Source organism: Asterias rubens, chromosome 1 (genome assembly GCF_902459465.1).
Source record: "Asterias rubens chromosome 1, eAstRub1.3, whole genome shotgun sequence".
NCBI classification, from domain to species: domain Eukaryota; kingdom Metazoa; phylum Echinodermata; class Asteroidea; order Forcipulatida; family Asteriidae; genus Asterias; species Asterias rubens.
In genome coordinates, this window is record NC_047062.1 from 25,594,649 (window position 1) to 25,615,947 (window position 21,299).

General features: G+C 42.1%; 1 protein-coding gene across 3 annotated transcripts; it reads right to left on the reverse strand.

Annotated features, from left to right (window-relative positions):
- Nucleotides 1-718: 718 nt before the first annotated feature.
- Nucleotides 719-20,742, reverse strand: LOC117293119 (low-density lipoprotein receptor-related protein 4-like). 3 transcript variants are annotated; one of them, XM_033775348.1, is made up of 13 exons: nucleotides 20,627-20,742; nucleotides 20,372-20,400; nucleotides 19,740-19,817; nucleotides 17,839-18,075; nucleotides 16,113-16,275; nucleotides 14,239-14,366; nucleotides 6,561-6,827; nucleotides 5,056-5,163; nucleotides 4,351-4,446; nucleotides 3,172-3,357; nucleotides 2,677-2,784; nucleotides 1,934-2,033; nucleotides 719-1,361 (listed from the first exon to the last, which is right to left on the reverse strand). In XM_033775348.1, exons 3-13 carry the CDS (start codon nucleotides 19,804-19,806, stop codon nucleotides 1,124-1,126), a joined length of 1,698 nt encoding a protein of 565 aa, XP_033631239.1. In that variant the 5' UTR covers nucleotides 19,807-19,817; nucleotides 20,372-20,400; nucleotides 20,627-20,742; the 3' UTR covers nucleotides 719-1,123. The 3 variants fall into 3 exon arrangements, with proteins under 3 accessions (XP_033631239.1, XP_033631231.1, XP_033631249.1); XM_033775340.1 differs by lacking the exon at nucleotides 20,627-20,742 and having other exon boundaries at nucleotides 20,372-20,521; XM_033775358.1 differs by lacking the exons at nucleotides 3,172-3,357; nucleotides 20,627-20,742 and having other exon boundaries at nucleotides 20,372-20,514.
- Between the last annotated feature and the right edge of the window lie 557 nt (nucleotides 20,743-21,299).

Here is a 21,299-nt window from a genome sequence, read left to right on the forward strand (position 1 = left end):
TCACAAACCGATTCGATGAACTAACAGCTCTACTGGCTGTTTTTAGTAAGGGAATACAAGGGTAGTGACGAGTAAACGGCCACGGTCCTGCAAAGTTTTATACGGCAGTTTAAAGGCAGTGGACACTGTTGGTAATTACTAAAAATAATTATTAGCATAACATTTTTCTTGGTAACGAGTAATGGGGAGAGGTTGATAGTGTAAAACATTGACAAGTCTGAAGTAATGTAGTTTTCGAGAACGAGGTAATTTTCCACGAACTGATTTCGATACCTCAGATTTAGCATTTGAGGTATCGAAATCAAGCATCTGAAAGTACACAACTTCGTGTGACAATGTTATTTTTTCTTTCATTATTATGTCGCAATTTCGACGACCAATTGAGCTCAAATTTTCACAGGTTTGTTATTTAATGCATATGTTGAGATACACCAAATGAGAAGACTATTCTTTGACAATTACCAATAGTGTCCAGTGTCTTTAAAAACGAGTCACTACTATTTTATTTCCGTACATAAATGCCTTTTTGGTTAAAATGCATAATAAAGTAAGAAACTCTGTAAAACTTATCCGTTTTCCGACATCCTTGAACTCTGTACGTGTGTTGCATTTTTATGACCGAGACAGCTTTTGGATATGCATTCGTGCGCGTAGTAGTATGTATCTAAACGTATCCGAAAAACAACCGGCTATAAACAGCTCCAGCTGGTCATTATCAACCGTTTAAACACCCCCACGTGACGCGCTCTCCATCAATATGAATAGCGAAACTTTCTGTGGTATTTATGAATTAAACTTAAACTTTATTTCATCGGAATATAAACAACGTAAGAGCAACACAAAATCCGTTTAAGGCAGAACAGTGGAATTGAGTAGTAAGCCTACATTATAAAAACGTCTGAGTTAGAATTGATACCCATTTATCGGTCAGTGTTACTCGGAGTCCATGTAACTTAATAATGACCTATAAGTTCCCACTATTCACCGCTTTTCGGGGTCAGCCTTGCCCGGAAATGGGTCAGTTTTTATGGGTCAGTGGAACTCAGAATCGGGGTCAGAATGACCAATTTTGACAACTCATCCAGTCAACCTTTCAAAAGACTGGTCCCTTTTCTGACACTGGTTACATTTTCTCCTCATCTACTCCTTTTCTACTCATCTGGGTGGCATACGCACACTGTTGACCCGAGGCCAAATCGCTCGGGTCGGCATAGGCGTGATAATATAAAGACTGACCAGCGTCTTGGTTGTACGGTGGTGGGGGCTGTGCCTGGTGTAACTGGGGGTTAGTTTGTCCTGCGTAGATTGTCTGAATGTCTGGCAGTTGAATCACCCTCTCGTTTGTTCGTCCGGTTCTCTTCCTGTACAGGAAAAAGAAGAAGAAGAAAGATAATCAAATAAGTTAGGAATGGTTGTTTAGCTGTTGTTTGAGATGGTGCATGGTGTACCTCCCTATTGTGTTCTCAATGTGAGTTTAGAAAGGTCAACAATCATGTAAGATTTTAGTGTGGGGATTAGTTCTGTACGATTGACTGTTGACCAAGTTCGGGTCCATCTTTGCTCGAACTTCAAAATTCCATATTCGTATGGGCACCTGGTGTCAATAATTTGGGGACAGTGTGGAGCGGCCTTAATGAACAATACGAGAATATTGGGTAAAGGTACCTCTGCCCAACATCGAGGCAAGGTATACAGGTTCGGAGGCAGTCAATGAATTTTGATTTATGGACATTCAGATACCCTTTGGCCGATTAGCTTTTCATGAGAATGATGTATTTATTTATTTGTTGGCCTAAGTTGATTTAAACCATTTCGTTTATACATCTTTTTTATTTTGTTTATTTGTTTGGATGGGTTGAGGTTTGGCTAGGTGTGTGTGGGTGTGTGTGTGTGTGGGGGGGGGGGGGGTCTGATTACAGCCCCTAACACAAACCTCTTAATGCAGAAGATGATGATCAGTAGCACGACAACAATCAGCGTTACAACGCCCATCACTGAGCCTATGATGAGGCCGTATGGTAAGTTGTCGCCCCCTTAATTAAACAACAGTCATGAAGAAACAAGAAGATAATTCAAGAAAGAAAGAAGCAACAACTACCTAAAATGGTGGCAAAACTAACCGTACAAAACCAGTGGCATATAGGTGGTGGAGGGGGTGCGGCACAATTGACATCCACTCTGGGAGCACCCCCTTGAAATGTTGACTTTGAGATTAAAAATGTACAGAGTAACCTTTGCACTGTATAATAAGCTTTGATGTAATTTCTTCAATGTTTTTAAAACTATAGTTTGGGGGTTTTTAACATGGAAATTAACTGGAGCGGGACTTCAATCAGCGACCTCATAAATAACGTACCAGCACTCTACCAACTGAGCTATCTAGCTGTATATTGGCGGTCTCCTATTATTAGTAAATATCTCTGTCTTGGGGTGTCAGTCAGAACACATAATATAACAATTGGCTGCCGCGTGGCCAGGGATCACACCCAAGTTTACGATACAACCAGATGGTTGAGCTATTAAATAACACTTGAACGCAGACAATGCGTCATGTTTTTCCTTCGCGTCAGATTATTGTATAAAGAATAGTAAATAATGAACAGAGCTTTAACAACGGGCTTGTTCAAAATAAGTACAAACAGAAACTTGAGTAGTTTGATGGTAAGGTCGACTTACCAAGCTCGCAAATGTCCCCCTCGTAACCCGGAGCACAATAGCAAGTGAAGTCGTCCGTCAGAGAGTAACAGGTACCGCCATTCATACATGGATAGCTCTCACAGAAATCTGGAACGAGTATAAAGTAAACAATAAAATTAACGAGTTTTAAAAACACCAAAAACTCTCGGCAACTCTTAATAAAGAGCTTTGGAAAACATTACATGGTGCTTTAATGGAAAATGTATCGTTGTATTAATTTGTTTACTTATTCAACTACAAAAGAGTAGCTTATATAAACACGTTCACACTTTAATAAGAATCCAAATTAATACCAGTTAAACAAGATAGAATAATACAGTTGCAACAAGGTATGTATAGGATCAAATATACAACACAAAACAGCACAGTATTGAAATGGGTCCCAAACAGAGCTCCAATACCTTGCAGGACAAAAATACCGAGAACTAAATACTGAGCGATTTGATACGCTCCTATGTGTATGAAGTAATATACCTAACAGGATGCATTCCGCTTGGTTTGCATTCCACATGTTGTTAGATAGACAATACCAGAACGCTGTTCCCTTGAACGCATAGCCGTCGGGACAGCCGAGGGTGACCCGTTCACCATGACCATAAACACGCTTGAACGGATCCACTGTGACTTCATGGGTAAGTTCCATCAGTTCACATCCATCAACTGTCAAAAAAAAAAAAAAAAAAAAACAAGGCGTGAAAATGGAGTTTCATCTTTTGTTTGTTGTATTAATTTTGTTTTTACCCATATATAGCGATGTTTGTTAGCACCTTTCCCGAGCTCTGTGAAAAGAAAAATCACTGGAATATTACTTGGGTGGGATTCGAACCCACGACCTTTGCAATTCTTGAGCAAATTCTACAACAAGTAAATGAATACAGTTATAAGCAAGATATACAAACTAATGGGATATAAACTCTCCTGTATTGGAGCACTCAAACTGCTGTAAAATGCCGTACTGGTTCAACAAAACATTACAAGTTTAGCATGACAGTAAGTTAAAATTACTCAAACATTTTTGGAGAAAGAGATAAAAACATATGTTAAATAATAATTGAAATATAAACTTCAGATATTGAACCCACTAAGGTGGTATGGCGTATTCTGCAGCCACTGACAGGAACACCGGGTGGCACAAGTGTCGTGACTCTCGAACCCACACCCTGCTGATCAGAAGCACCCGAGCTTGAGGCCAGTGCTCTTAAAAGACACTGGACACTGTTGGTAATTGTCAAAGACCAGTCTTCTCACTTGGTGTATCTCAACATATGAATAACATAACAAACCTGTGAAAATTTAAGCTCAATTGGTCGTCGAAGTTACGAGATATTAATAAAATAAAAAACACTCTTCTCACACGAAGTTGTGTGCTTTCAGATGCTTGATTTCGAGACCTCAAATTCTAAATCTGAGGTCTCGAAATCAAATTCGTGGAAATTTACTTCATTCTGTTAAACTACGCTAATTCAGAGGGTGCCGTTTCTCATAATGTTTTACACCATCAACCTCTCCCCATTACTCGTTACTAAGTAATGTTTTTGATTTTGAGTAATTACCAATAGTGCCCACTGCCTTTAACACACGCCAACAAATAAGGATCTGCATATACATCATGATGATTGTGTATTATAAGGTTTCTATAATAATATAGCTTACCGATCTGGCAGAGGTTTCCTCTGTAAACAGTAGTACATAGGCAACCCGAGTAAGTGCATGTACCGCCATTCATACAGGGAGAGCTGTCACAAAACGCTGGAAACAGACAAATAATATAATATATACTTGCCATTTGCGTCAGATTACTGATAAATAAACCAGTTCAATAACTAACTTTAAGTTCTTGTAACCGATGAGGGTCTTTTCTTTTACATGAAATTTAAGCAATCGCACAACATTGGTAAACAGTATTGTCCAAGGCCCACACTTCGTGTATCACAACTTACATATAAAATAACAAACCTGTGAAAATTTAGGCTCCATCGGTCATCGGAGTCGGGAAAAAAATAACGGGAAAACCCACCTTTGTTTCCGCACGTTTTGCCGTGTCATGACATGTGTTTATAATATATCCGTTATTCTCGATATTGAGAATTGGTAATTGTTTTAATGTTTTAATAAAAAGCAAATCATTTCATGGAATAATATTCCAAAGGAAGTCTTTCAACCATTACCTTCTGTAAACCCTGTAAGTTATAGGTAAATCTGTGAACTTTAAATGTTTGTTCTGTTCAGAAAGTGTGCAATGGCTTTAAGAAGTTAAAGCTTTAAGAAGGTAAACCATTACTCAACAAATCTCGGGCTCGATAGGCCTATAGAGTCATCACAGCATACAAAGTAAATGGCTTCGTATTCCCTTCTTACCGGATTGACAAACTTCACCTCCGAATCCCGAAGGACATTGACAGGTAAAGCCAGCCGTCGACAAGCCACATGTTCCTCCGTTCATACAGGGACTGCTGTCACAAAAGTCTAGACAAGACAAAACAAGTATACATGTCATGTTGTAGTGATATCCATTATTATTTATAGTATGCACTGACAGAATGGTTGATTAACAAAACAGTGTTTAGATTTCAAACACAAATGTGTAAACATGTTTTAGGTACATGTGAAAAAAGTGGGTACAAAACTTATGCTTACACATGTGTGGAAATTCTGTTTTTAGATCGAATTCTTAGGAAAGTTGTATAGGTTGTTAACATTGTGTTTATTTAGAGACAAGTATTTAACCGAATTTGTTCTTTACACTCTTTGAGGCCGTGTAAAACAGTGCCATGCTTTGTTTAGTTGTGGATTGAAAGTGCCGTTTTCAGTTGAATGGAACACGGCATACAAGTTGGACTGGCATTTCTTGCAGTTGCCACCCAGCGCCCCCACATCAGAAGCCCTTTTCACATTAGCCCCTGGGAATTACATTCGATCTTTTCACACAAGGATCGCTGACACTGGTCTGCCACGACAAATTTAATGGGCATAACCCGGGGAAAAGCCAACCCTGTTCTGGAGAACGGGGTGAACGGTAAAACCCTCGGGTAGTCTAAAAACTCGCAACCGAAACCCTGCGGATAGGGACACAGCGTGAAAGTGCAACCATGGAACTAAACAAAAAATTCTGATGCTTCCCCAAGGGCTGTATAGACCTTCATCACGTTGCAACCATCTTGAATTTCTCCCATTGAAATTAATGTTGCTAAAACCGAGGCTGGAAGAACAAAATAGTCTGGTTCCTAATTGCATGATGATTATCAGGATGCAGGATTGATATTCGATACGAGGAACAAGACCAAGAGAGAGGCAGCATAATAATAATAATAATGGACACTTAATAAAGCGCCGGTATCCGCCGCAAGCGGCGCTCATGGCGCTACTCTACAAAGGAACAACAAGCAATGAAAGTAGCAAACAACAAAATAAGACAATCAACTTAACAAAAGGCTTCTCTATGAAAATGAGTTTTTAAACTGTTCTTGAATGTGTTGAGCGATTTGGAGAGTTTTACAGTGTCCGGGAGGGAGTTCCAAATCTTTGGTGCTGCACTCTGAAAACTTCTCTCCCCCCACATAGATGTTTAGTTGTTTTTTCCTGGAGGAGTTTTGTAGACCGTAAACCACAATGTCCTGGGGTGTATATCTGCACAAGATCACCTAAATATGCTGGGGCATCACCTTGCAATATCTTGAAAATAATGATAAAGCATGATAAAGGTCTATTCCGCTGTGATAAGATATAAAGTGTCAACAGGGTTATAGACTCTCAATCAATAACTCACCTTTGTTTTGGGTTACTCACACCGCATGATCGGCAAATAATAATAAAAACAAGTTATTTAATGACAAACAAACATAAAGTCAAAATTCAATACAAACCTTCGTAAATGTGAATTCCCCCGGCTCGTTGGAATATTTTTGGGCCGTAGTTTCGCTCTCCTACACCCGTCTTTGATACGCGAATAAGGGCCGTTGTACCCCAATCAGTCAAATACACATTCACGTTATCCTCTAACAGGAATAAATCAAATGGGTATAATGTGCCATTATAGCGAGTTAGGTTTAGCACAACTGCCCGGAAGTTGCCGTTGAGGTCGCTTCGCTCAATCGTTTCCAACAGGGTGTCACACCAGTACAGTTTGCTTTCTATAAAACGATAAAGCAAATAAAGCAGACACAGTTTGTAAATATTTTGGAATGATTGAGTACCAAAGTTATTTACAAGTTCCTGAAACTATAACATAATAGCAGTGGACACTATTGGTAATTACTCAAAATAATTATTAGCATAAAACCTTATTTGGTAACGAGTAATGGGAGAGGTTAATGCTATAAAACATTGTGAGAAACGGCTCCCTCTGAAAGAATCCCCCAAATCTAGGTGATTTGGGAGTCCGCGAAGGGACGATACTTACCTGTTAAACCTACAATTTGCATATTTCTCTTAGCCTTAGGCTTCCACGCTAGAATTTTATACCACAATAGGGCGCCCTCCATCGTCCGCCCCTGCCCACGGCCAACTCGTCCTCTTTTTCTCTAGAACTTAGTAAGGCGAGCCACTGTGGGGAAGGAGGGAGGGAGGGTTTAACAGGTAAGTATCGTCCCTTCGCGGACTCCCAAATCACCTAGATTTGGGGGAGTCCACTTCAGGGGACTCCCTTACCTGTTAAACCTACAATTTGCATAGACTAGCCCCGAAAAATGGATGGTGGGCTTCAGAGCGAGCCTATTCAAAAAACCGCGTCTCGGGAAACCTAAAACTTAATGTCCCTTCGCGTTGTCCCATACCAAAAGGTATGAATAAAAAACTAAAAAAAACTAACAGAACTCACCAGAAAGCTTATTCTTTCTTGATCCAGAGGTAATGCCCCAATCACTCCAGGGTAGAACCTTCCTTGGATGCTCCTATTGAGAGGGCTGTACGGCCCGTCCTTCCTTCTGCTTGGAGAACATCCCGCAGGTAGCAGGATGTGAATGTTGATGGTGTTTTCCAGGCTGCTGCTTGCAAAATGTCCTGAATGGGGACACCTTTAAAGTAGGCCCATGATGTCGTCATGGCTCTGGTGTCATGGGCATTGACCCGAATGTCCGGTACCTTTGGCCAGTCTTTGATAGATGCCTGGATAGCTGTAACTATCCACCGGGAAATGGAGTCTGCAGAGACTGCTTTGTGTGGTTTATTTGTTGAAATAAACAGTTGGGTGGTGTCTCCTCTCAAGGGTTTTGTTTGAGCCAGGTACCACTTGAGTGCTCGAACTGGGCACCACAGTTTATCTTGTGGGACCGAGGAAAAACTTTTAAGGTCCGGCACGAAAATTGGTGGAGGAAGGAAGGAAGGAGATTGATTTTTCGTTAAAAACCCCTGACGAGGCACCAGTCTTACTCCACTTGGCTCCCATCTAATGTGCCCTGGTTCAACTGAAAGGGCATGGAGCTCACTTCTTCGTCTAGCTGTGGCTGTAGCCAATAGGAAAACTGTTTTGACTGATAGGTCTAATAAGGGGGCATTCGCCAATGGTTCATATGGCGGTTCCGCCAGGACCTTAAGAACTTGTGCAAGATCCCAGGATGGAACCAGCTTCCTAGATGGAGGCCTTTCAACATACATCCCCCGCAGGAGCTGAGCCAGGCTAGCGTTATTGGACACAGTAGATCCATCTGCGAACCCTTTATGGACAGCCGCTATAGCTGATCTATAGCCCCGAATAGTGGATATCGTCAAATCCTTATGAAACAGGTACATAAAGAAATCTCCAACCACTGCTAGAGGCGTTGTGCATGGATCATAAGTGTGTTCTTCGCACCACCTATGATAATGTCGTAATCGGCTGTCGTAAGTCCTACGGGTAGACAGTCTGCGGCCTTGGGCTGCCAATGAGGCAGCGTCTGCTGAAAGGCCCGCTGATCGCAGTGATTGCTTGACAGCATCCAAAATGTTAGGTGGAGGGACTCTACCCCTGGATGCGGGATCAGGGACCGTGGTTGACGCAGTAGGTCTGATCGCAACGGTAGAATTATCGGCGGCTTGCACAAGAGGCGAACTATTTTCTGAAACCAAGGCTGGCGTGGCCAAAATGGTGCGATGAGGATGATTCTGCACTCTTCCGCCTCGATCTTTGTCAGTACCCTTGGTAGAAGCGAGATCGGGGGAAACGCGTATGCTAGCATGTTTTTCCAACTGATGGAAAAAGCGTCTGCTGCCCATCCCTTCGGATCCTGGTTGCGTGTACAATACACCGGTAACTGATGGTTCAGTGCCGACAGAGCATCCGCCATGATATTCAGCTTTCCGGCTAAGTGGACCGCCGTAAGATTGATCTGTCTCGCCTGGCACCAAAGCAGAAGCTCCCATGTGTGCATGCACAACTGCGGGGAATGCGTTCCGCCCTGGCGGTTTATGTAAGAGACAACCGTTGAGTTGTCCGATTTTATGAGGACCACTTCCCCTGTCACTATTCTGACAAAATGTTTCAGTGCCCGAAAAACTGCGAGCAGTTCTAGGACATTGATGTGGTATTGACTGTCCGCCTGGGACCAAGAGCCCGCTACCGATTCCATTCCAATGTGTGCCCCCCAACCTGTGTTGGAGGCATCGGTCACCAGAGTTAAGGTAGGTCGCGGTCGTGGGAAAATCAGTCCCACCATGATGTTTGTTCGCCGCGACCACCAGTCCAGGTGGGGGCAAATCATATTTGGGATTGGCACTGGCCGCTGGATATGGTGAATACATGGTCGGTAGTATGCAAGTAGATGCAACTGTATCGGGCGCATCCGCAATCTGCACCATGGGAGTACGTCCACCATGTTTGCTATTAGGCCCAATAGCCGAAGCCATGCCACTGCTGGGGCCACACTGGCAGTTCTGAACAGAGTGATGCAGTCCAAAAGATTGTGGACTCGATCCTCGGTAGGAAAAGCTAGTCCTCGCTGGAGGTCCAGTTTTGCTCCTAAGAAAACTGGGTGTCTTGTCGGATTTGGCTGCGATTTTTCGATGTTGATCAGAAAACCTAACTCCGAAATGATGTTTGCAGTTAGTTTGAGTGCCCAGCTTGTTTCCTCCTTTGTCTCCCCAACAATGAGCCAATCGTCCAGGTAAACAAAAATCTGTACCTGACGTCGCCGGAGGATTCCTGCTACGACTTTCACCAGCCGTGTAAACACCCTCGGGGCAGTGGAAAGGCCGAACGGTAGTGTCAGAAATTCGTAAGTCCTTTGGTCGTAACGAAACCGTAGGAACGCTCGATGTTCGGCCCACATCGGAACATGTAGATAGGCATCCTTTAGATCGATCAACACTGCCCAGGTTGGAATGGGTAATGCATCCAAAACTGTCCGCAGCGACTCCATCCGAAACCGTTTTGGTCGGACATATTTGTTTAATGGCCGAAGGTTTAAAATCGGTCGCCATTCTCCTGTGTTTTTCTTTGGAGCTAGAAAAAAGGTTGAGAAAAACCCTCGATTCGCATCCTCTGTTTGCACTCTGCATATGGCCTGTTTTTGCAAGAGGGCGGATATCTCCGACTCCAGAGCATGACGCTTGGTTCGGTCGGTTGGAATCGGTGTTGTTCTCGGTAGGTATGCAGACGGGGGAGTACTTGTAAACTCTATTTTGTAGCCGGAAGCTACCGTTTTTTGTACCCACCCGTCGTTGCACAAAAGGGCCCAAGTCTTTGCGAAATAAATGAGTCGACCCCCCACGGGCCCTGGAAAGGGGGTCGTGGGAAGGGGGGCGTCACCGGCGCCAAGCACCACCCCGGTAACCTCCGCGCGAAGCTTTGGAGCGGGGGGTGAAGCCGGCTCTACCTCGTGAACGCGACCCAAAAGCCTGACTCTGTACAACAGTTGTAGTGGGCTTGAAAGCAGAGCCCGATGGATTTGGAGCAAACGGCTTCAACGGTTTACGGGGGAACGTCTTGCCCTTAGTAGCTCCACTGTTGCCTCTTGCCGGACGAGAGCTGCCTCCTTGACTTGATTGTTTATTGAGGTTAATCTTGTCTGTGGCTTTAATTCGCTTCGCCTCGGCTTGCATGACCTCCTGGAATTTTCCTCCAAATAAATCGGAACTCAGCCGGGGGAGAGATTCCAGGTTGGACCTCAATCCATCGGAGGGAACAAAAATCGTATCCAAAACGTTTGTCCTCCGTGCATTGATTGTCATCAAGGACACCCGCATAAACTGGTCCATACACAGCCGTAGCCCGTCGTCAAGGCAACGAAAAGCTGTCTCGGTTGCCTCTGGTGATACAGGTGAATCTGCTTCACAAGAACACACCAAATATTCGGAAAGGAGTTGTAAAAAACATGCCACCCGAATTCCTGCCCGTGAAGCCGTATCAATTTTTATTAATGACTCCTCAAACACATTTTTTTCCTTGGACGGAAAAGGTGACTTCAAAGTACTTCGACCGCCCGAATCCGCCGTGATTTTATCACGCACTGTAGCGGGCATGGGCGGCACTGATAACAAATTATCAAAGTCTGCCTGAGGTACTCTGAACGGGCGAGTTTCCCGGCGCACGAACGGACGTATCTTTTTCACTTCCGAAAGTGCGTTCATACGATCGGCACACAGCCGATCAATTGGAAGAACCGGAAAAAATTCCTTTGGTTCGACCGGCGCGGTACGACGCTTAAACGATTGTCTAGCGCCGTCTACCGGGTCTGGTTCTTCATTGGAAGGTATGTGCAACACCCGTACCATATCTTTCATGACCATACGCAATCGCTGGTCGGTTGTGGATTGGTAGGATGATTCATCACCCGATGAATCATCCTCCCGCCCTGGGGGTCGTTCCCGGTTATCCCGTCGCTGTGTCAGGGGAACAGTTTCCTCATTTCCCGAGGATTGTTCGGTGTCTGGGACCGCTACCGCTGCTGAAACACGGCGTGGATCCCTATCTGACACACTGCCCGGGTCGGAAAAACTATCCGTCCGCGGTAAAACCTGCCTTGGCTCCGGTGGAGCCACCGGTTGAGCCGGCGCTGTCGGCTTGGGTATTAGTGACGTGATACTGGCCGTCAGTTCACGGCACCCTTGTAATAGAAGGGCCGATGTGGGGTCTTCCCGCTTACTATGATGCCGGCGATGACCCCGTGGCGATCGGGAAGATGAGGATGATGAACTGGAACTAGTATATCTTCGGCGTCTTTTACGCCGGTGGCGTTCCTCACCATCGGACTTATCCCGGCTCCGATGCTGTCCGTGGCTCGGGGCCGGGGCCACATAAACACCCGCCAATGTCTTTGGCCGGGCACCGGTGTTTCCGGGTACCGTTCCGGTCTTACCGGAGTCTGTTCCGGTTTCACCGGGGCTAACGTGGCCTGTCGCTACCTGCACCGCAGGCACAGCTTTGGCCCGGGAAGTACCCTTTTTCTTCCCCTGCTTACGTTTGGAAGCGATCACGGGCTGCCCGGCTGGGGGCGCCGTGTCGGATCCATCACTCAAAACGGCCTGGGACATTTCCCCCGACTGAGTGATCTTGCTTGGACTCTCGGCGCCAGTGACTATACTAAATTCCGGAGGCCTCACAGGCACGGATTTAGTAGTATGGCCCGATGCTTTACCGGTGGCCAGAGACCCTTTAGGCATGACCCCGGAAAGCGGCGATCGTCCTGCCGATGTCGTCTTTTTGGCTCTGGACACAGCTTCGGAAGACGCACTGGCTGCCGATTCACCCGAGGGAGACCGGGAACGAACCCATGCCGCTACGGCCTCCCAATCTGCTGACCCCCAGTCCTTGCAAACCGAGCACGGCACTTGCCGATTACACGGTCTACAACGGGGGCACAAGGCATGTAAATCTTGCTCGGGACGGGGCTTAATACGTCGGCAAGAAGAACATGGAACAAAATTTTTGGGCGTCACCCCACGCTTGCTTTTGCGTGAGTCCGCCATCCTAATAACTGAAAATGTAACGTGAAATCTTTTAACAATTCAAAAATAAAGCACTGACACAACTCGTGTAATTTTAATTACCAAAAACAGAAAACGAGTGTACTCTGTACAGTAAGTAAACGTCTATACAATATAAAACGTAAGAAGCACAGTATAATCACTAAAGGAAAAACTCACAACTTCCTCCGAAAATACCAAAAATCACTTAAGGATCCGTCCGTAACAAAAACACGTCTGTCTTCGCTGAACGCTAGAGAAAAGAGGACGAGTTGGCCGTGGGCAGGGGCGGACGATGGAGGGCGCCCTATTGTGGTATAAAATTCTAGCGTGGAAGCCTAAGGCTAAGAGAAATATGCAAATTGTAGGTTTAACAGGTAAGGGAGTCCCCTGAAGTGGACCCGTAATTTTCGAGGAAGAAGTAATTTTCTACGAATTTGATTTTGAGACTTCACATTTAGATCTTAAGGTTTCGAAATCAAGCACCTGAAAGCACACAACTTTGTGTAACAAAGGTTGTTTAACTTCGACGACAGATTGAGCTCAAATTTTCACTGGTTTGTTATTTTTGTGCATAAATATGTTGAGACACACCAAGTGAGAGGACTGGTCTTTGACAATAACCAATTGTGGCCAGTGTATTTAATACCTACTGTTTAATGCTATTCAATTGTCGAACAGCAAGGTTGAGGTCGTCCCTATAGTGTCATTCGTCAACAACCATTGACATCTTCACTGCACTTAACATCGTACACTTAACATCGTACAAACAAATTGCTGAAGTTTCCCACATCGTTCGTACAAAAACTGAACAAACTTTAAAACACCCTCAAGACAAAGGAAAGGCTGATTGATGGTACCACATAAATAATAAAAGAACTTTTTGTTTTAAACTTAGATAACTAAATAAATAAATATACCCAGTCACTGGTTGCTATTAAATGACTCAAGCGATCTTAGACATTATCTAGGCAAATACAGAAGTTACTTGGATGTAAAATTAAATTAGAATCGCTTATAGTATTTTATAGTATTTTGGTACTTTTTGTAACACAAAACACAACTTTAAGCTTTCCTTCAAATATTAACTGCTGAGGTGCTGTATTTTTTAAGAAGTTGGTAAAACAAAATCACTAAAATCTGTTTCTACATGAAAAAATAGTTTTCGTCTCATGATCACTGAGACGAAATTTTTTTCACGACATTGTTTTTACTCATTTCTCAAACACTACAGCACCTCAACAAGTAATATTTTCAGCTTTCAATTATCATTATCTTCAAACTGTGTAAGTTTAGTGTACATCTGTGGACATTGTGTTTTGTTGTTCTACACAAAGTACATAGACCCTTTAATGGTAACCAAAATGTTAGTTTTTGGTTATACTTATGTGACCCTCTCTAATACTTAAAAGAGTCGTATAAGGATAGAGGCGAACGCCAAATTGTTTTCTTTACACTCGGTGCACCATTTTGTTTCCTGAAACAAACTAAGACAAAATACATGTTGTCAGGTCTTCGCTGGAATCATTATGAGAGTGGCGGAAGCGCACGAAATTTGAATGCTGTCCAAGAGAGGGCGCTTCTCTCGAATAATTAAGTGTTACATAGTAAGTAAGTGCAATAAAAATAACAGTGGGGTATAATTTATATGACCGTCACACTTACCTCGATGATCTATAGCCAGACCACTTGGAAACTTCATATCATGCTGGACAATGGCGGTTCTGTCAGTTCCATTAAGATTGGCCCTCTCTATGGTTCCGTTGTTTCCAGCATCTGCCCAGTAGATGTGTCTAGAGAGGGGGCATGGGTTAAAGCATGTTAATGGCAGTGGACACTATTATACACATATTGACTTGCAATGAGGTAACTACGTCTAGAAGAGGGACCGATTTTATAGGCTCTGATTCTGGTCACTAAAAGACCCGAGGGGGAATAGAAATACATGTACACTGGTTACCGATATATGCCAGTCAATATGTGAGTCAATATGTGTTTTATAACACAGCTCGGTCTTAAATGTGAAATAAGAACAGCAATCTGGAAAAGAAAGGAAGTTTTGTAGTTGCCGTTCACGGTTCAAGTCAAGAGAACCGGGCACTATTTTCAAAGACTAGTGACCGCAAAACGCGCGCGCGATCACAAGACTATAATAGTTCATCCCACGTGACCGTGTTTCAGCCAACCAGAATACAGAAAAAGCAAGACGTGTTTTATAATGGTAATTACTCAAAATAGTTATTAGCATGGAACCTTACTTGGTTACGAGTAACGGGGACAGGTTGATTTTATAATACATTGTGAGAAACAGCGCAATTTGAAGTAACGTAGTTTTCGAAAAAGAAATAATCTTCCACGAATTTGATTTCGAGACCTCAGTTCAGAATTTGAGGTCCCAAAATCAAGCATCTAAAAGCACAAACTGCGTGTGACTAGGGTGTTTTTTTCTTTTATTATTATCTCGCAACTTAGACGACCAATTGAGTTAAAATTTAAAGGTTTGTTATTTGTGCATGTGTTGGGATACACCGAGAAGTGGGAATACTAACTTGTCTTCGACAATGCCTTTAATAAATTAGACTCTATGATAACTCTCTCCCTTGTTTACTCAACACCTAAAAACATTAACACTAACGATTTAATACTCCACTAAAACTGTAAAAGAGCAAAACAAAAGAGAATCTAGGCATTCATGGTTATGCGTAGATGGTGTAGGAGGTCTCATTTAGTAGACTTGCCACAAGGCACAAAAAGTGCAGTACCAAAGACCAAAGAACAACAAATATCAAAGACAACCACATACGCACCAATTGATTATACACCAAAAAAACTAGAGTTGAATCCTACACTTCAATGGGTGCGGTGAGTGACTACACTTTGAAGGTGTTGGATCCAGCATTTTGTTTGTTAAAGGATTTGGGTACTTTTTCAAAATGTCCATAGATTTACATTAAACTTACAGGGTTTGAAGATAATGATAGTGGAAAGCTTCCCTTCAAATATTACTTACTGAGGTGCTGTAGTTTTTGAGAAATGAGTAAAACAATTATAATGAACATACGTTTGTAAATGCTTTAAATAATTTTGGTCTCATGAGACGAACATTGTTTTCATGCTATTGTTTTACTCACTACCCAAAAACTACAGCACCTCAGCACGTAATATTTTCAGGGAAGCTTTCTACCATCGTTATCTTCAAACTGTGTAAGTTTAGGGTAAATCTGTTGACATTGTGTTTTTTGTCCTACAAAAAGTACATACACCCTTTAAATCTAGCATTTTAAATTTGTTTTCCAACGCAAAAAGGGTTATTCATTCCACAACATTTAAGTGTTATTTCAGCATTTCTCAAAAAATTCCTTTGAACTTTTGGTTAAGCTTTTAAACGTTAAACTGGCACTTAACTCGTTGACAGAATACTTGAAAATGCTGCTTTAAACATATCAAAAAAATGGTGGCTTCAACACTTTTAAGTGTAATCACTTACCGTACTCATGCGAGTGTTGGATTCAACTCTTTAGTTTTGGTAGTGTACTTACCCATTATCATGATCAGTTATAATGCCCCGTGGGTGGATGATACTCTCAACAATAACGTCTTTGCTCCCTGAGCCATCCATTGGGAGCCGTGCAATGTGACCCAGGTTTTCGTCAGTCCAATACAACATCCTTGATTTAACATCTAATGCCAATCCCGCTGGCACTGTTTGGAACGAAAAAAAAAAAACCCACACATTAATATAAATCGTTAATGTAGAAGCATCTACACGAATTTAGTGTTTAGACATTTATTTCAATATTAGCAACAACAACATAAGCAAAAAATGCAATCCAATCATTATACAGTCCACAGAATTGATACATAATTATAAGTTATAACAAACATGCAGGAAAAATTTGAAGCATAGTGCTTTTTAAAAATTTACCCTGGGACAGACAAGACTATAGGACTAGACAAGGACAGACTGACAGATGAGACCAGCCGGATTTTGGTTTCCAATAAACCTATGTTTTATACTCGTATGTATTTACGTGGAATTAAATACATAAATTCCAAAACTAATCATTGGTGTGCTTAATGGCATTTTAGAATTAGGCGCCTTCAGCTGCCGAATCAGGCTTTCAAGTTTCCGACTTTTTGGACGCTGGGTGGCGTCAGACTCGGTAAATATGCGCAATGCTCAGAACTGCGTAAATATTCAAATAATTACCTAGTACGTATGCAGCTGCTAACCCGAAGTCTCCAATTTGAACTTTCTTAATGATAATGCCAAACAAGTAAAATCACAATACATGGCCTCATGTTTCAAACATTTTCTTGAATAAGCAATGTTAATTCAGCATTGAACATAGCTTTTCCGCAATCTGACCTCTTTGGAACCGGCATTCACTTTCAAAGATTTGCACCAGTGAGCACATTGCACACAATAAGCCCCCGTTTCTTGAAAAACACCTTCTTTGGATATTACAGAAATTCTTGTCTCAATAAAGTGGATTAAGATCAGTAAGTTGTCTTGCTTGTTTGAATTACAGTGTCAACTTGTTGTTCGCACAGTAACACAACATTGCTAAGTTTGGCACATTCGATTTGTGACTTTGCATCATTTGCGTCATTCATGTAGCAAACTCAGCAACATGTCATCATAGCAAATGTGGTGTCAATATATATTTGGTTTGCGGTAACACCATGTGTGTATCTACTTGCCAGGTACAGTTGTTCTTAGGGAACTGTCTTGCTTTATTCTACTGCCGCGGAGTAGATAATCGGAGGTTCGGGAGACTTCTCAGTTCTGAAAAGAACTGTCCTGCTTTTTAACTATTACCAGGGCGGATGATATAGAAAATAGACTGGACTACTACTTTGGCTAATAGGATCGTAATTAACTGTACTGAATTGGTCTCAACGTTTCGACTAGCTTGCTGTAGTCATCGTCAGGAGACTGAAGAGGTGAGAGAAGAGTGGGCTTATTTATAGGGGTTCAGTGGATCCACTGCAGGTCAATCAATGCTCTGATTGGTTGTGTGGTTGGCGGGCTGTCAACGTCAAATGTGGTGTCATTTTAAAGAAGAACACGTTAGCTTTGCATTGGTAGCAAAACAAATACAAAGAGAGTAATAAATAATAAAGATGTACTTGATTAACAAAGGTTTCCTAAATTGTGTGATAATATTATACTTGTTTATAATATTATATTTTTTTACTCTGAACTCTACCAAAAAAAGAAAAAAAGTAGTAAACAAAAATGAAAACAAAAATCAAACGTACAATGGAGATCATAGATCAGCGTCCTTTGATCGCTTCCGTCAAGATGAGCTTTGGAGATTTTCGGAGATGGTTGCCCAACATCAGTCCAGTAAACCATCTGCTCAACCGGGTCAAAATCCACGGCCACTGGGCGGGAGAGTCCGACGAGCGGTAGCGGAGTTAGATCAGCCAGACCTTGCAAGAGGCTACCCTTGTAAATCGTCCCATTCTCGAGGTCCGAAACCAGCACGTAGGCATCTGGTAAGGTCCGTTTACATCGCATTAAAATGGCATGTTAGACATTATTCCCTATGAACTAAAATAAAAACTTTTCGATAGCGTTGTCCCACCTGGTTGTTTACATTTGACATTTAAGGCCCTGGACACTATTGGACCAGTCTTCTCACTTGCTGTATCCCAACATAAGCATAAAATAACAAGCCTGTGAAAATTTGAGCTCAATTGGTCGTCGAAGTTGCGAGAAAATGATGAAAGAAAAAAACACTCTTGTTGGACTAATTTGTGTGCTTTCAGATAGGAATAAAAAACTTCTGGCTAGGAGTCTTTTATTATTTTCGTGAAAAGATTACCTATTTCTCAAAATCTATGCTACTTCAGTGGGAGCCGTTTCTCACAGTGTTTTATACTATAACACCCCTTACCAATACCATGCCTTTTCATTGGTTTAGAGCGCGTCACATGATATGTCTTAGTTTTGCTAGACGACGGCCGTGTGATAGTCCATCGGTTTGCCGTGCGCTAGTCCGAAAGACTAGCACACGGCGTGCAGTACCCAGACGTGTTTTGCGTGTACGAGGATGATAATTTAATAGTCTGTAACCATTTCGGATTACATGACACTACATGCAGAGCACAGTAAAAGTTTTCGCAATCTGTGTTCGCCTCGTCCGTGGATTGTAGCATTTAGGTCTGTAACTTAATAGTACAGTATTTATAAATGTTTGGGGTGTTATAAAACAAATATTGGCTGCTTTTACTCGTGCAATAGTTTAAACTATGACTCCCTCGGTGATCCCCGGAGCGTTCTATTTTCCCTCGGCTTCGCCTCGGGAAAATAGAACGCTCCGGGGATCACCGAGGGAGTTATAGTTTTAACCATAGCACTCGAAGCAGTCATTATTTGTATGCTATCAACAGCTCTCCACTGCTCGTTACCAGTGGTCAGTTTTTAAGATAATCTTTATTTTGAGTAATTACCAAACGTGTACCTTCCCTTTAACAGGTGTGGTAATTACAACAGTCAGAGGGCATGTACATAATCTAATCCAAATGGAAACTTCAATCCGAAATGACAACAATGTAGACATATAATACTGCCCTAGGAGAATGAAAAGCTGTGTGAATTGAGGGCTTTGAGGGTTTTTAAATTCTATAATAATAATAATAATAATAATAATAATAACAAGCTCTCATATAGCGCATTTCACAATAACCGAATCAATGCAATTGACATTTATAGTTCCCTGGTCGTAGGGCCAATACCATTCCTCAATAATGTTTACTCAGCTCCCTTGGGAGTACACAGCCCTGAGCTGTATTTAAGGCGCTTGTAAGTTTACATTATTGCAACTGGTACAACACTCAATTTTCTACTAGAAATTTGCTAAGAGGTATTTTCTGCTAAAGAGATAAAAATTGTCCCTTGACTTAGTCATAACAAACTTGTAAGCTGATACCGTGTCACTTCTCGCATTCGATAGTCAACGTTAACTTGCCAAGAATACCGGTACCAAACAAGCAAAACGTATGTAAAACAATTGTTTAATTAACGTGAGAGAGAACAATATAGTGCGCCTCCAAGGGTATTACCACAGAGAGGAAAGTACGAATAAGTCGCCAACGTTCGCGTTTAAAGCTTACCAAGGATATGATTCAATTTAAATACAAAGTTCGAAACGTACCTGCATCAACCCATCTGACATGCGTGGCAAAAAGGCACACCAGGATCCAAATCTTTGAATGTTCCATGATGAGTTTACCTGAGACAAAACAAGTTAATTTTGTTGTATTAAGCAGTCAAACACTCACTAGTCCACTGAAGACCTTTGCATTTTAATACAGAAGCAGCTCACACGATTTCAGAAAACCAAATGGGTATTACCCAACTGAACTTGACGTTATGTTGCAATACATAGCGCTGGCACAGTTCCAAAAACGAGCCAGCCCCCCTCCTTTTGGACTCTTCATAAGAAGGAGATTTACATGAAATAGATTTGAGATTTCGTTCGCTTTCGAACAGTCACCCAACGTCGTGAACACATTGGCGCATTGGTGTCCACGGGGAGATGCGTCAATTGTACGAAACGGTTAACTACTCATAAGTCAAACTTACTGTGACAAAAAACAACACATTTGCATTATCACTTTCTTAATAGGTGAAAATGTATAAATCTACCATAAATGAACTTGACAAACAGTGTTCTAAACAAGTTTTAGCTGCAGGGGTAAATTTCTCTTTTCGTGAAACCGGTGAGGAAATAATGTACATGTCAGATAAGAACAGTTTTAAACGAAAATAAAAGGGGATACTTACCAAGTTTATCTCTCCTTCGACATTCAAATCTGGAAAGGAAAAAGATGTAAGCGTATAATATAGCGCACACCGTTGCTATTAAGTACTTCCTTGTTGAAATCACGTAGGCCTACTGGAAAAATAACCATAGCTAGTACGTGTAGGTTGACATGAAAGGCTTTAACATTATTATAATTATGGTTGATTGACTTTCAAAAAAAATATGTATATGCATCGACACTGTCGCGTGTTAGTTCTATTATTACCATTGCTTACCATTATTACAATGCGCGAATAATGCTCTTTTTGAAACCACGTTTCAGCGGTGTTTATCACATTATTGGTTCTCGACCAATCAAACTTCACAGTTTGTTACCGGGGTATAACAATCCATGTTGTCTAGTAACCCTGTTGTTGGGCATTATAGAGCAAGTTCGGGTGGCGACCATTTGTCAACCACTGGTCGATGTTCCATGGTTACCTATGCATTCAATACATCCTGGGTACCAGACAAAATCAACCAATGGTCGACTATAATCGACTATAGTGCCTCACTCGAACTTGCTCATAGCTACTTCTTGTGCCTAAGCAGCACTATGAAATTGGGCCCTCGTTTTGTTATACCACGATAACAGACTGCAAATTTTGTATTGGTTGAGAACCAACCACGTGATATAATACCAAGAGGCATATAACTAGGCTCAGGTCCGGGTTACATGAAAGTGATGCATCCAGGTGTGGCGGTTTCAGTCTTCCGCCGTGTTCAGTTTTCCGGGACACAGTAAAGCATATAACAATTGACTGTTTTCGCTTGATGTGCGCAGGCGTCGCATGACGTAATGTTTCCGTATTTGATCATAGGGGATTTCAACTTAGGTGCGTGTATTAATTTCGCAACAATTCTGTGTCGTGCTGGCCCAGAACTGAAGCATATCATTTGCTGACAACA

Bases quoted from the DNA above. Each gene is read 5' to 3' on its own strand.
- LOC117293119 (XM_033775348.1), bottom strand. From the start codon at position 19,806: ATGGAACATTCAAAGATTTGGATCCTGGTGTGCCTTTTTGCCACGCAT. The intron at 6,828-14,238 runs GTAAGTGTGACG...ATCGTTTTATAG, and splicing joins TCTGGCTATAGATCATCGAG to AAAGCAAACTGTACTGGTGT. The intron at 2,785-3,171 runs GTATATTACTTC...TACTCGTTCCAG, and splicing joins AGCGGAATGCATCCTGTTAG to ATTTCTGTGAGAGCTATCCA.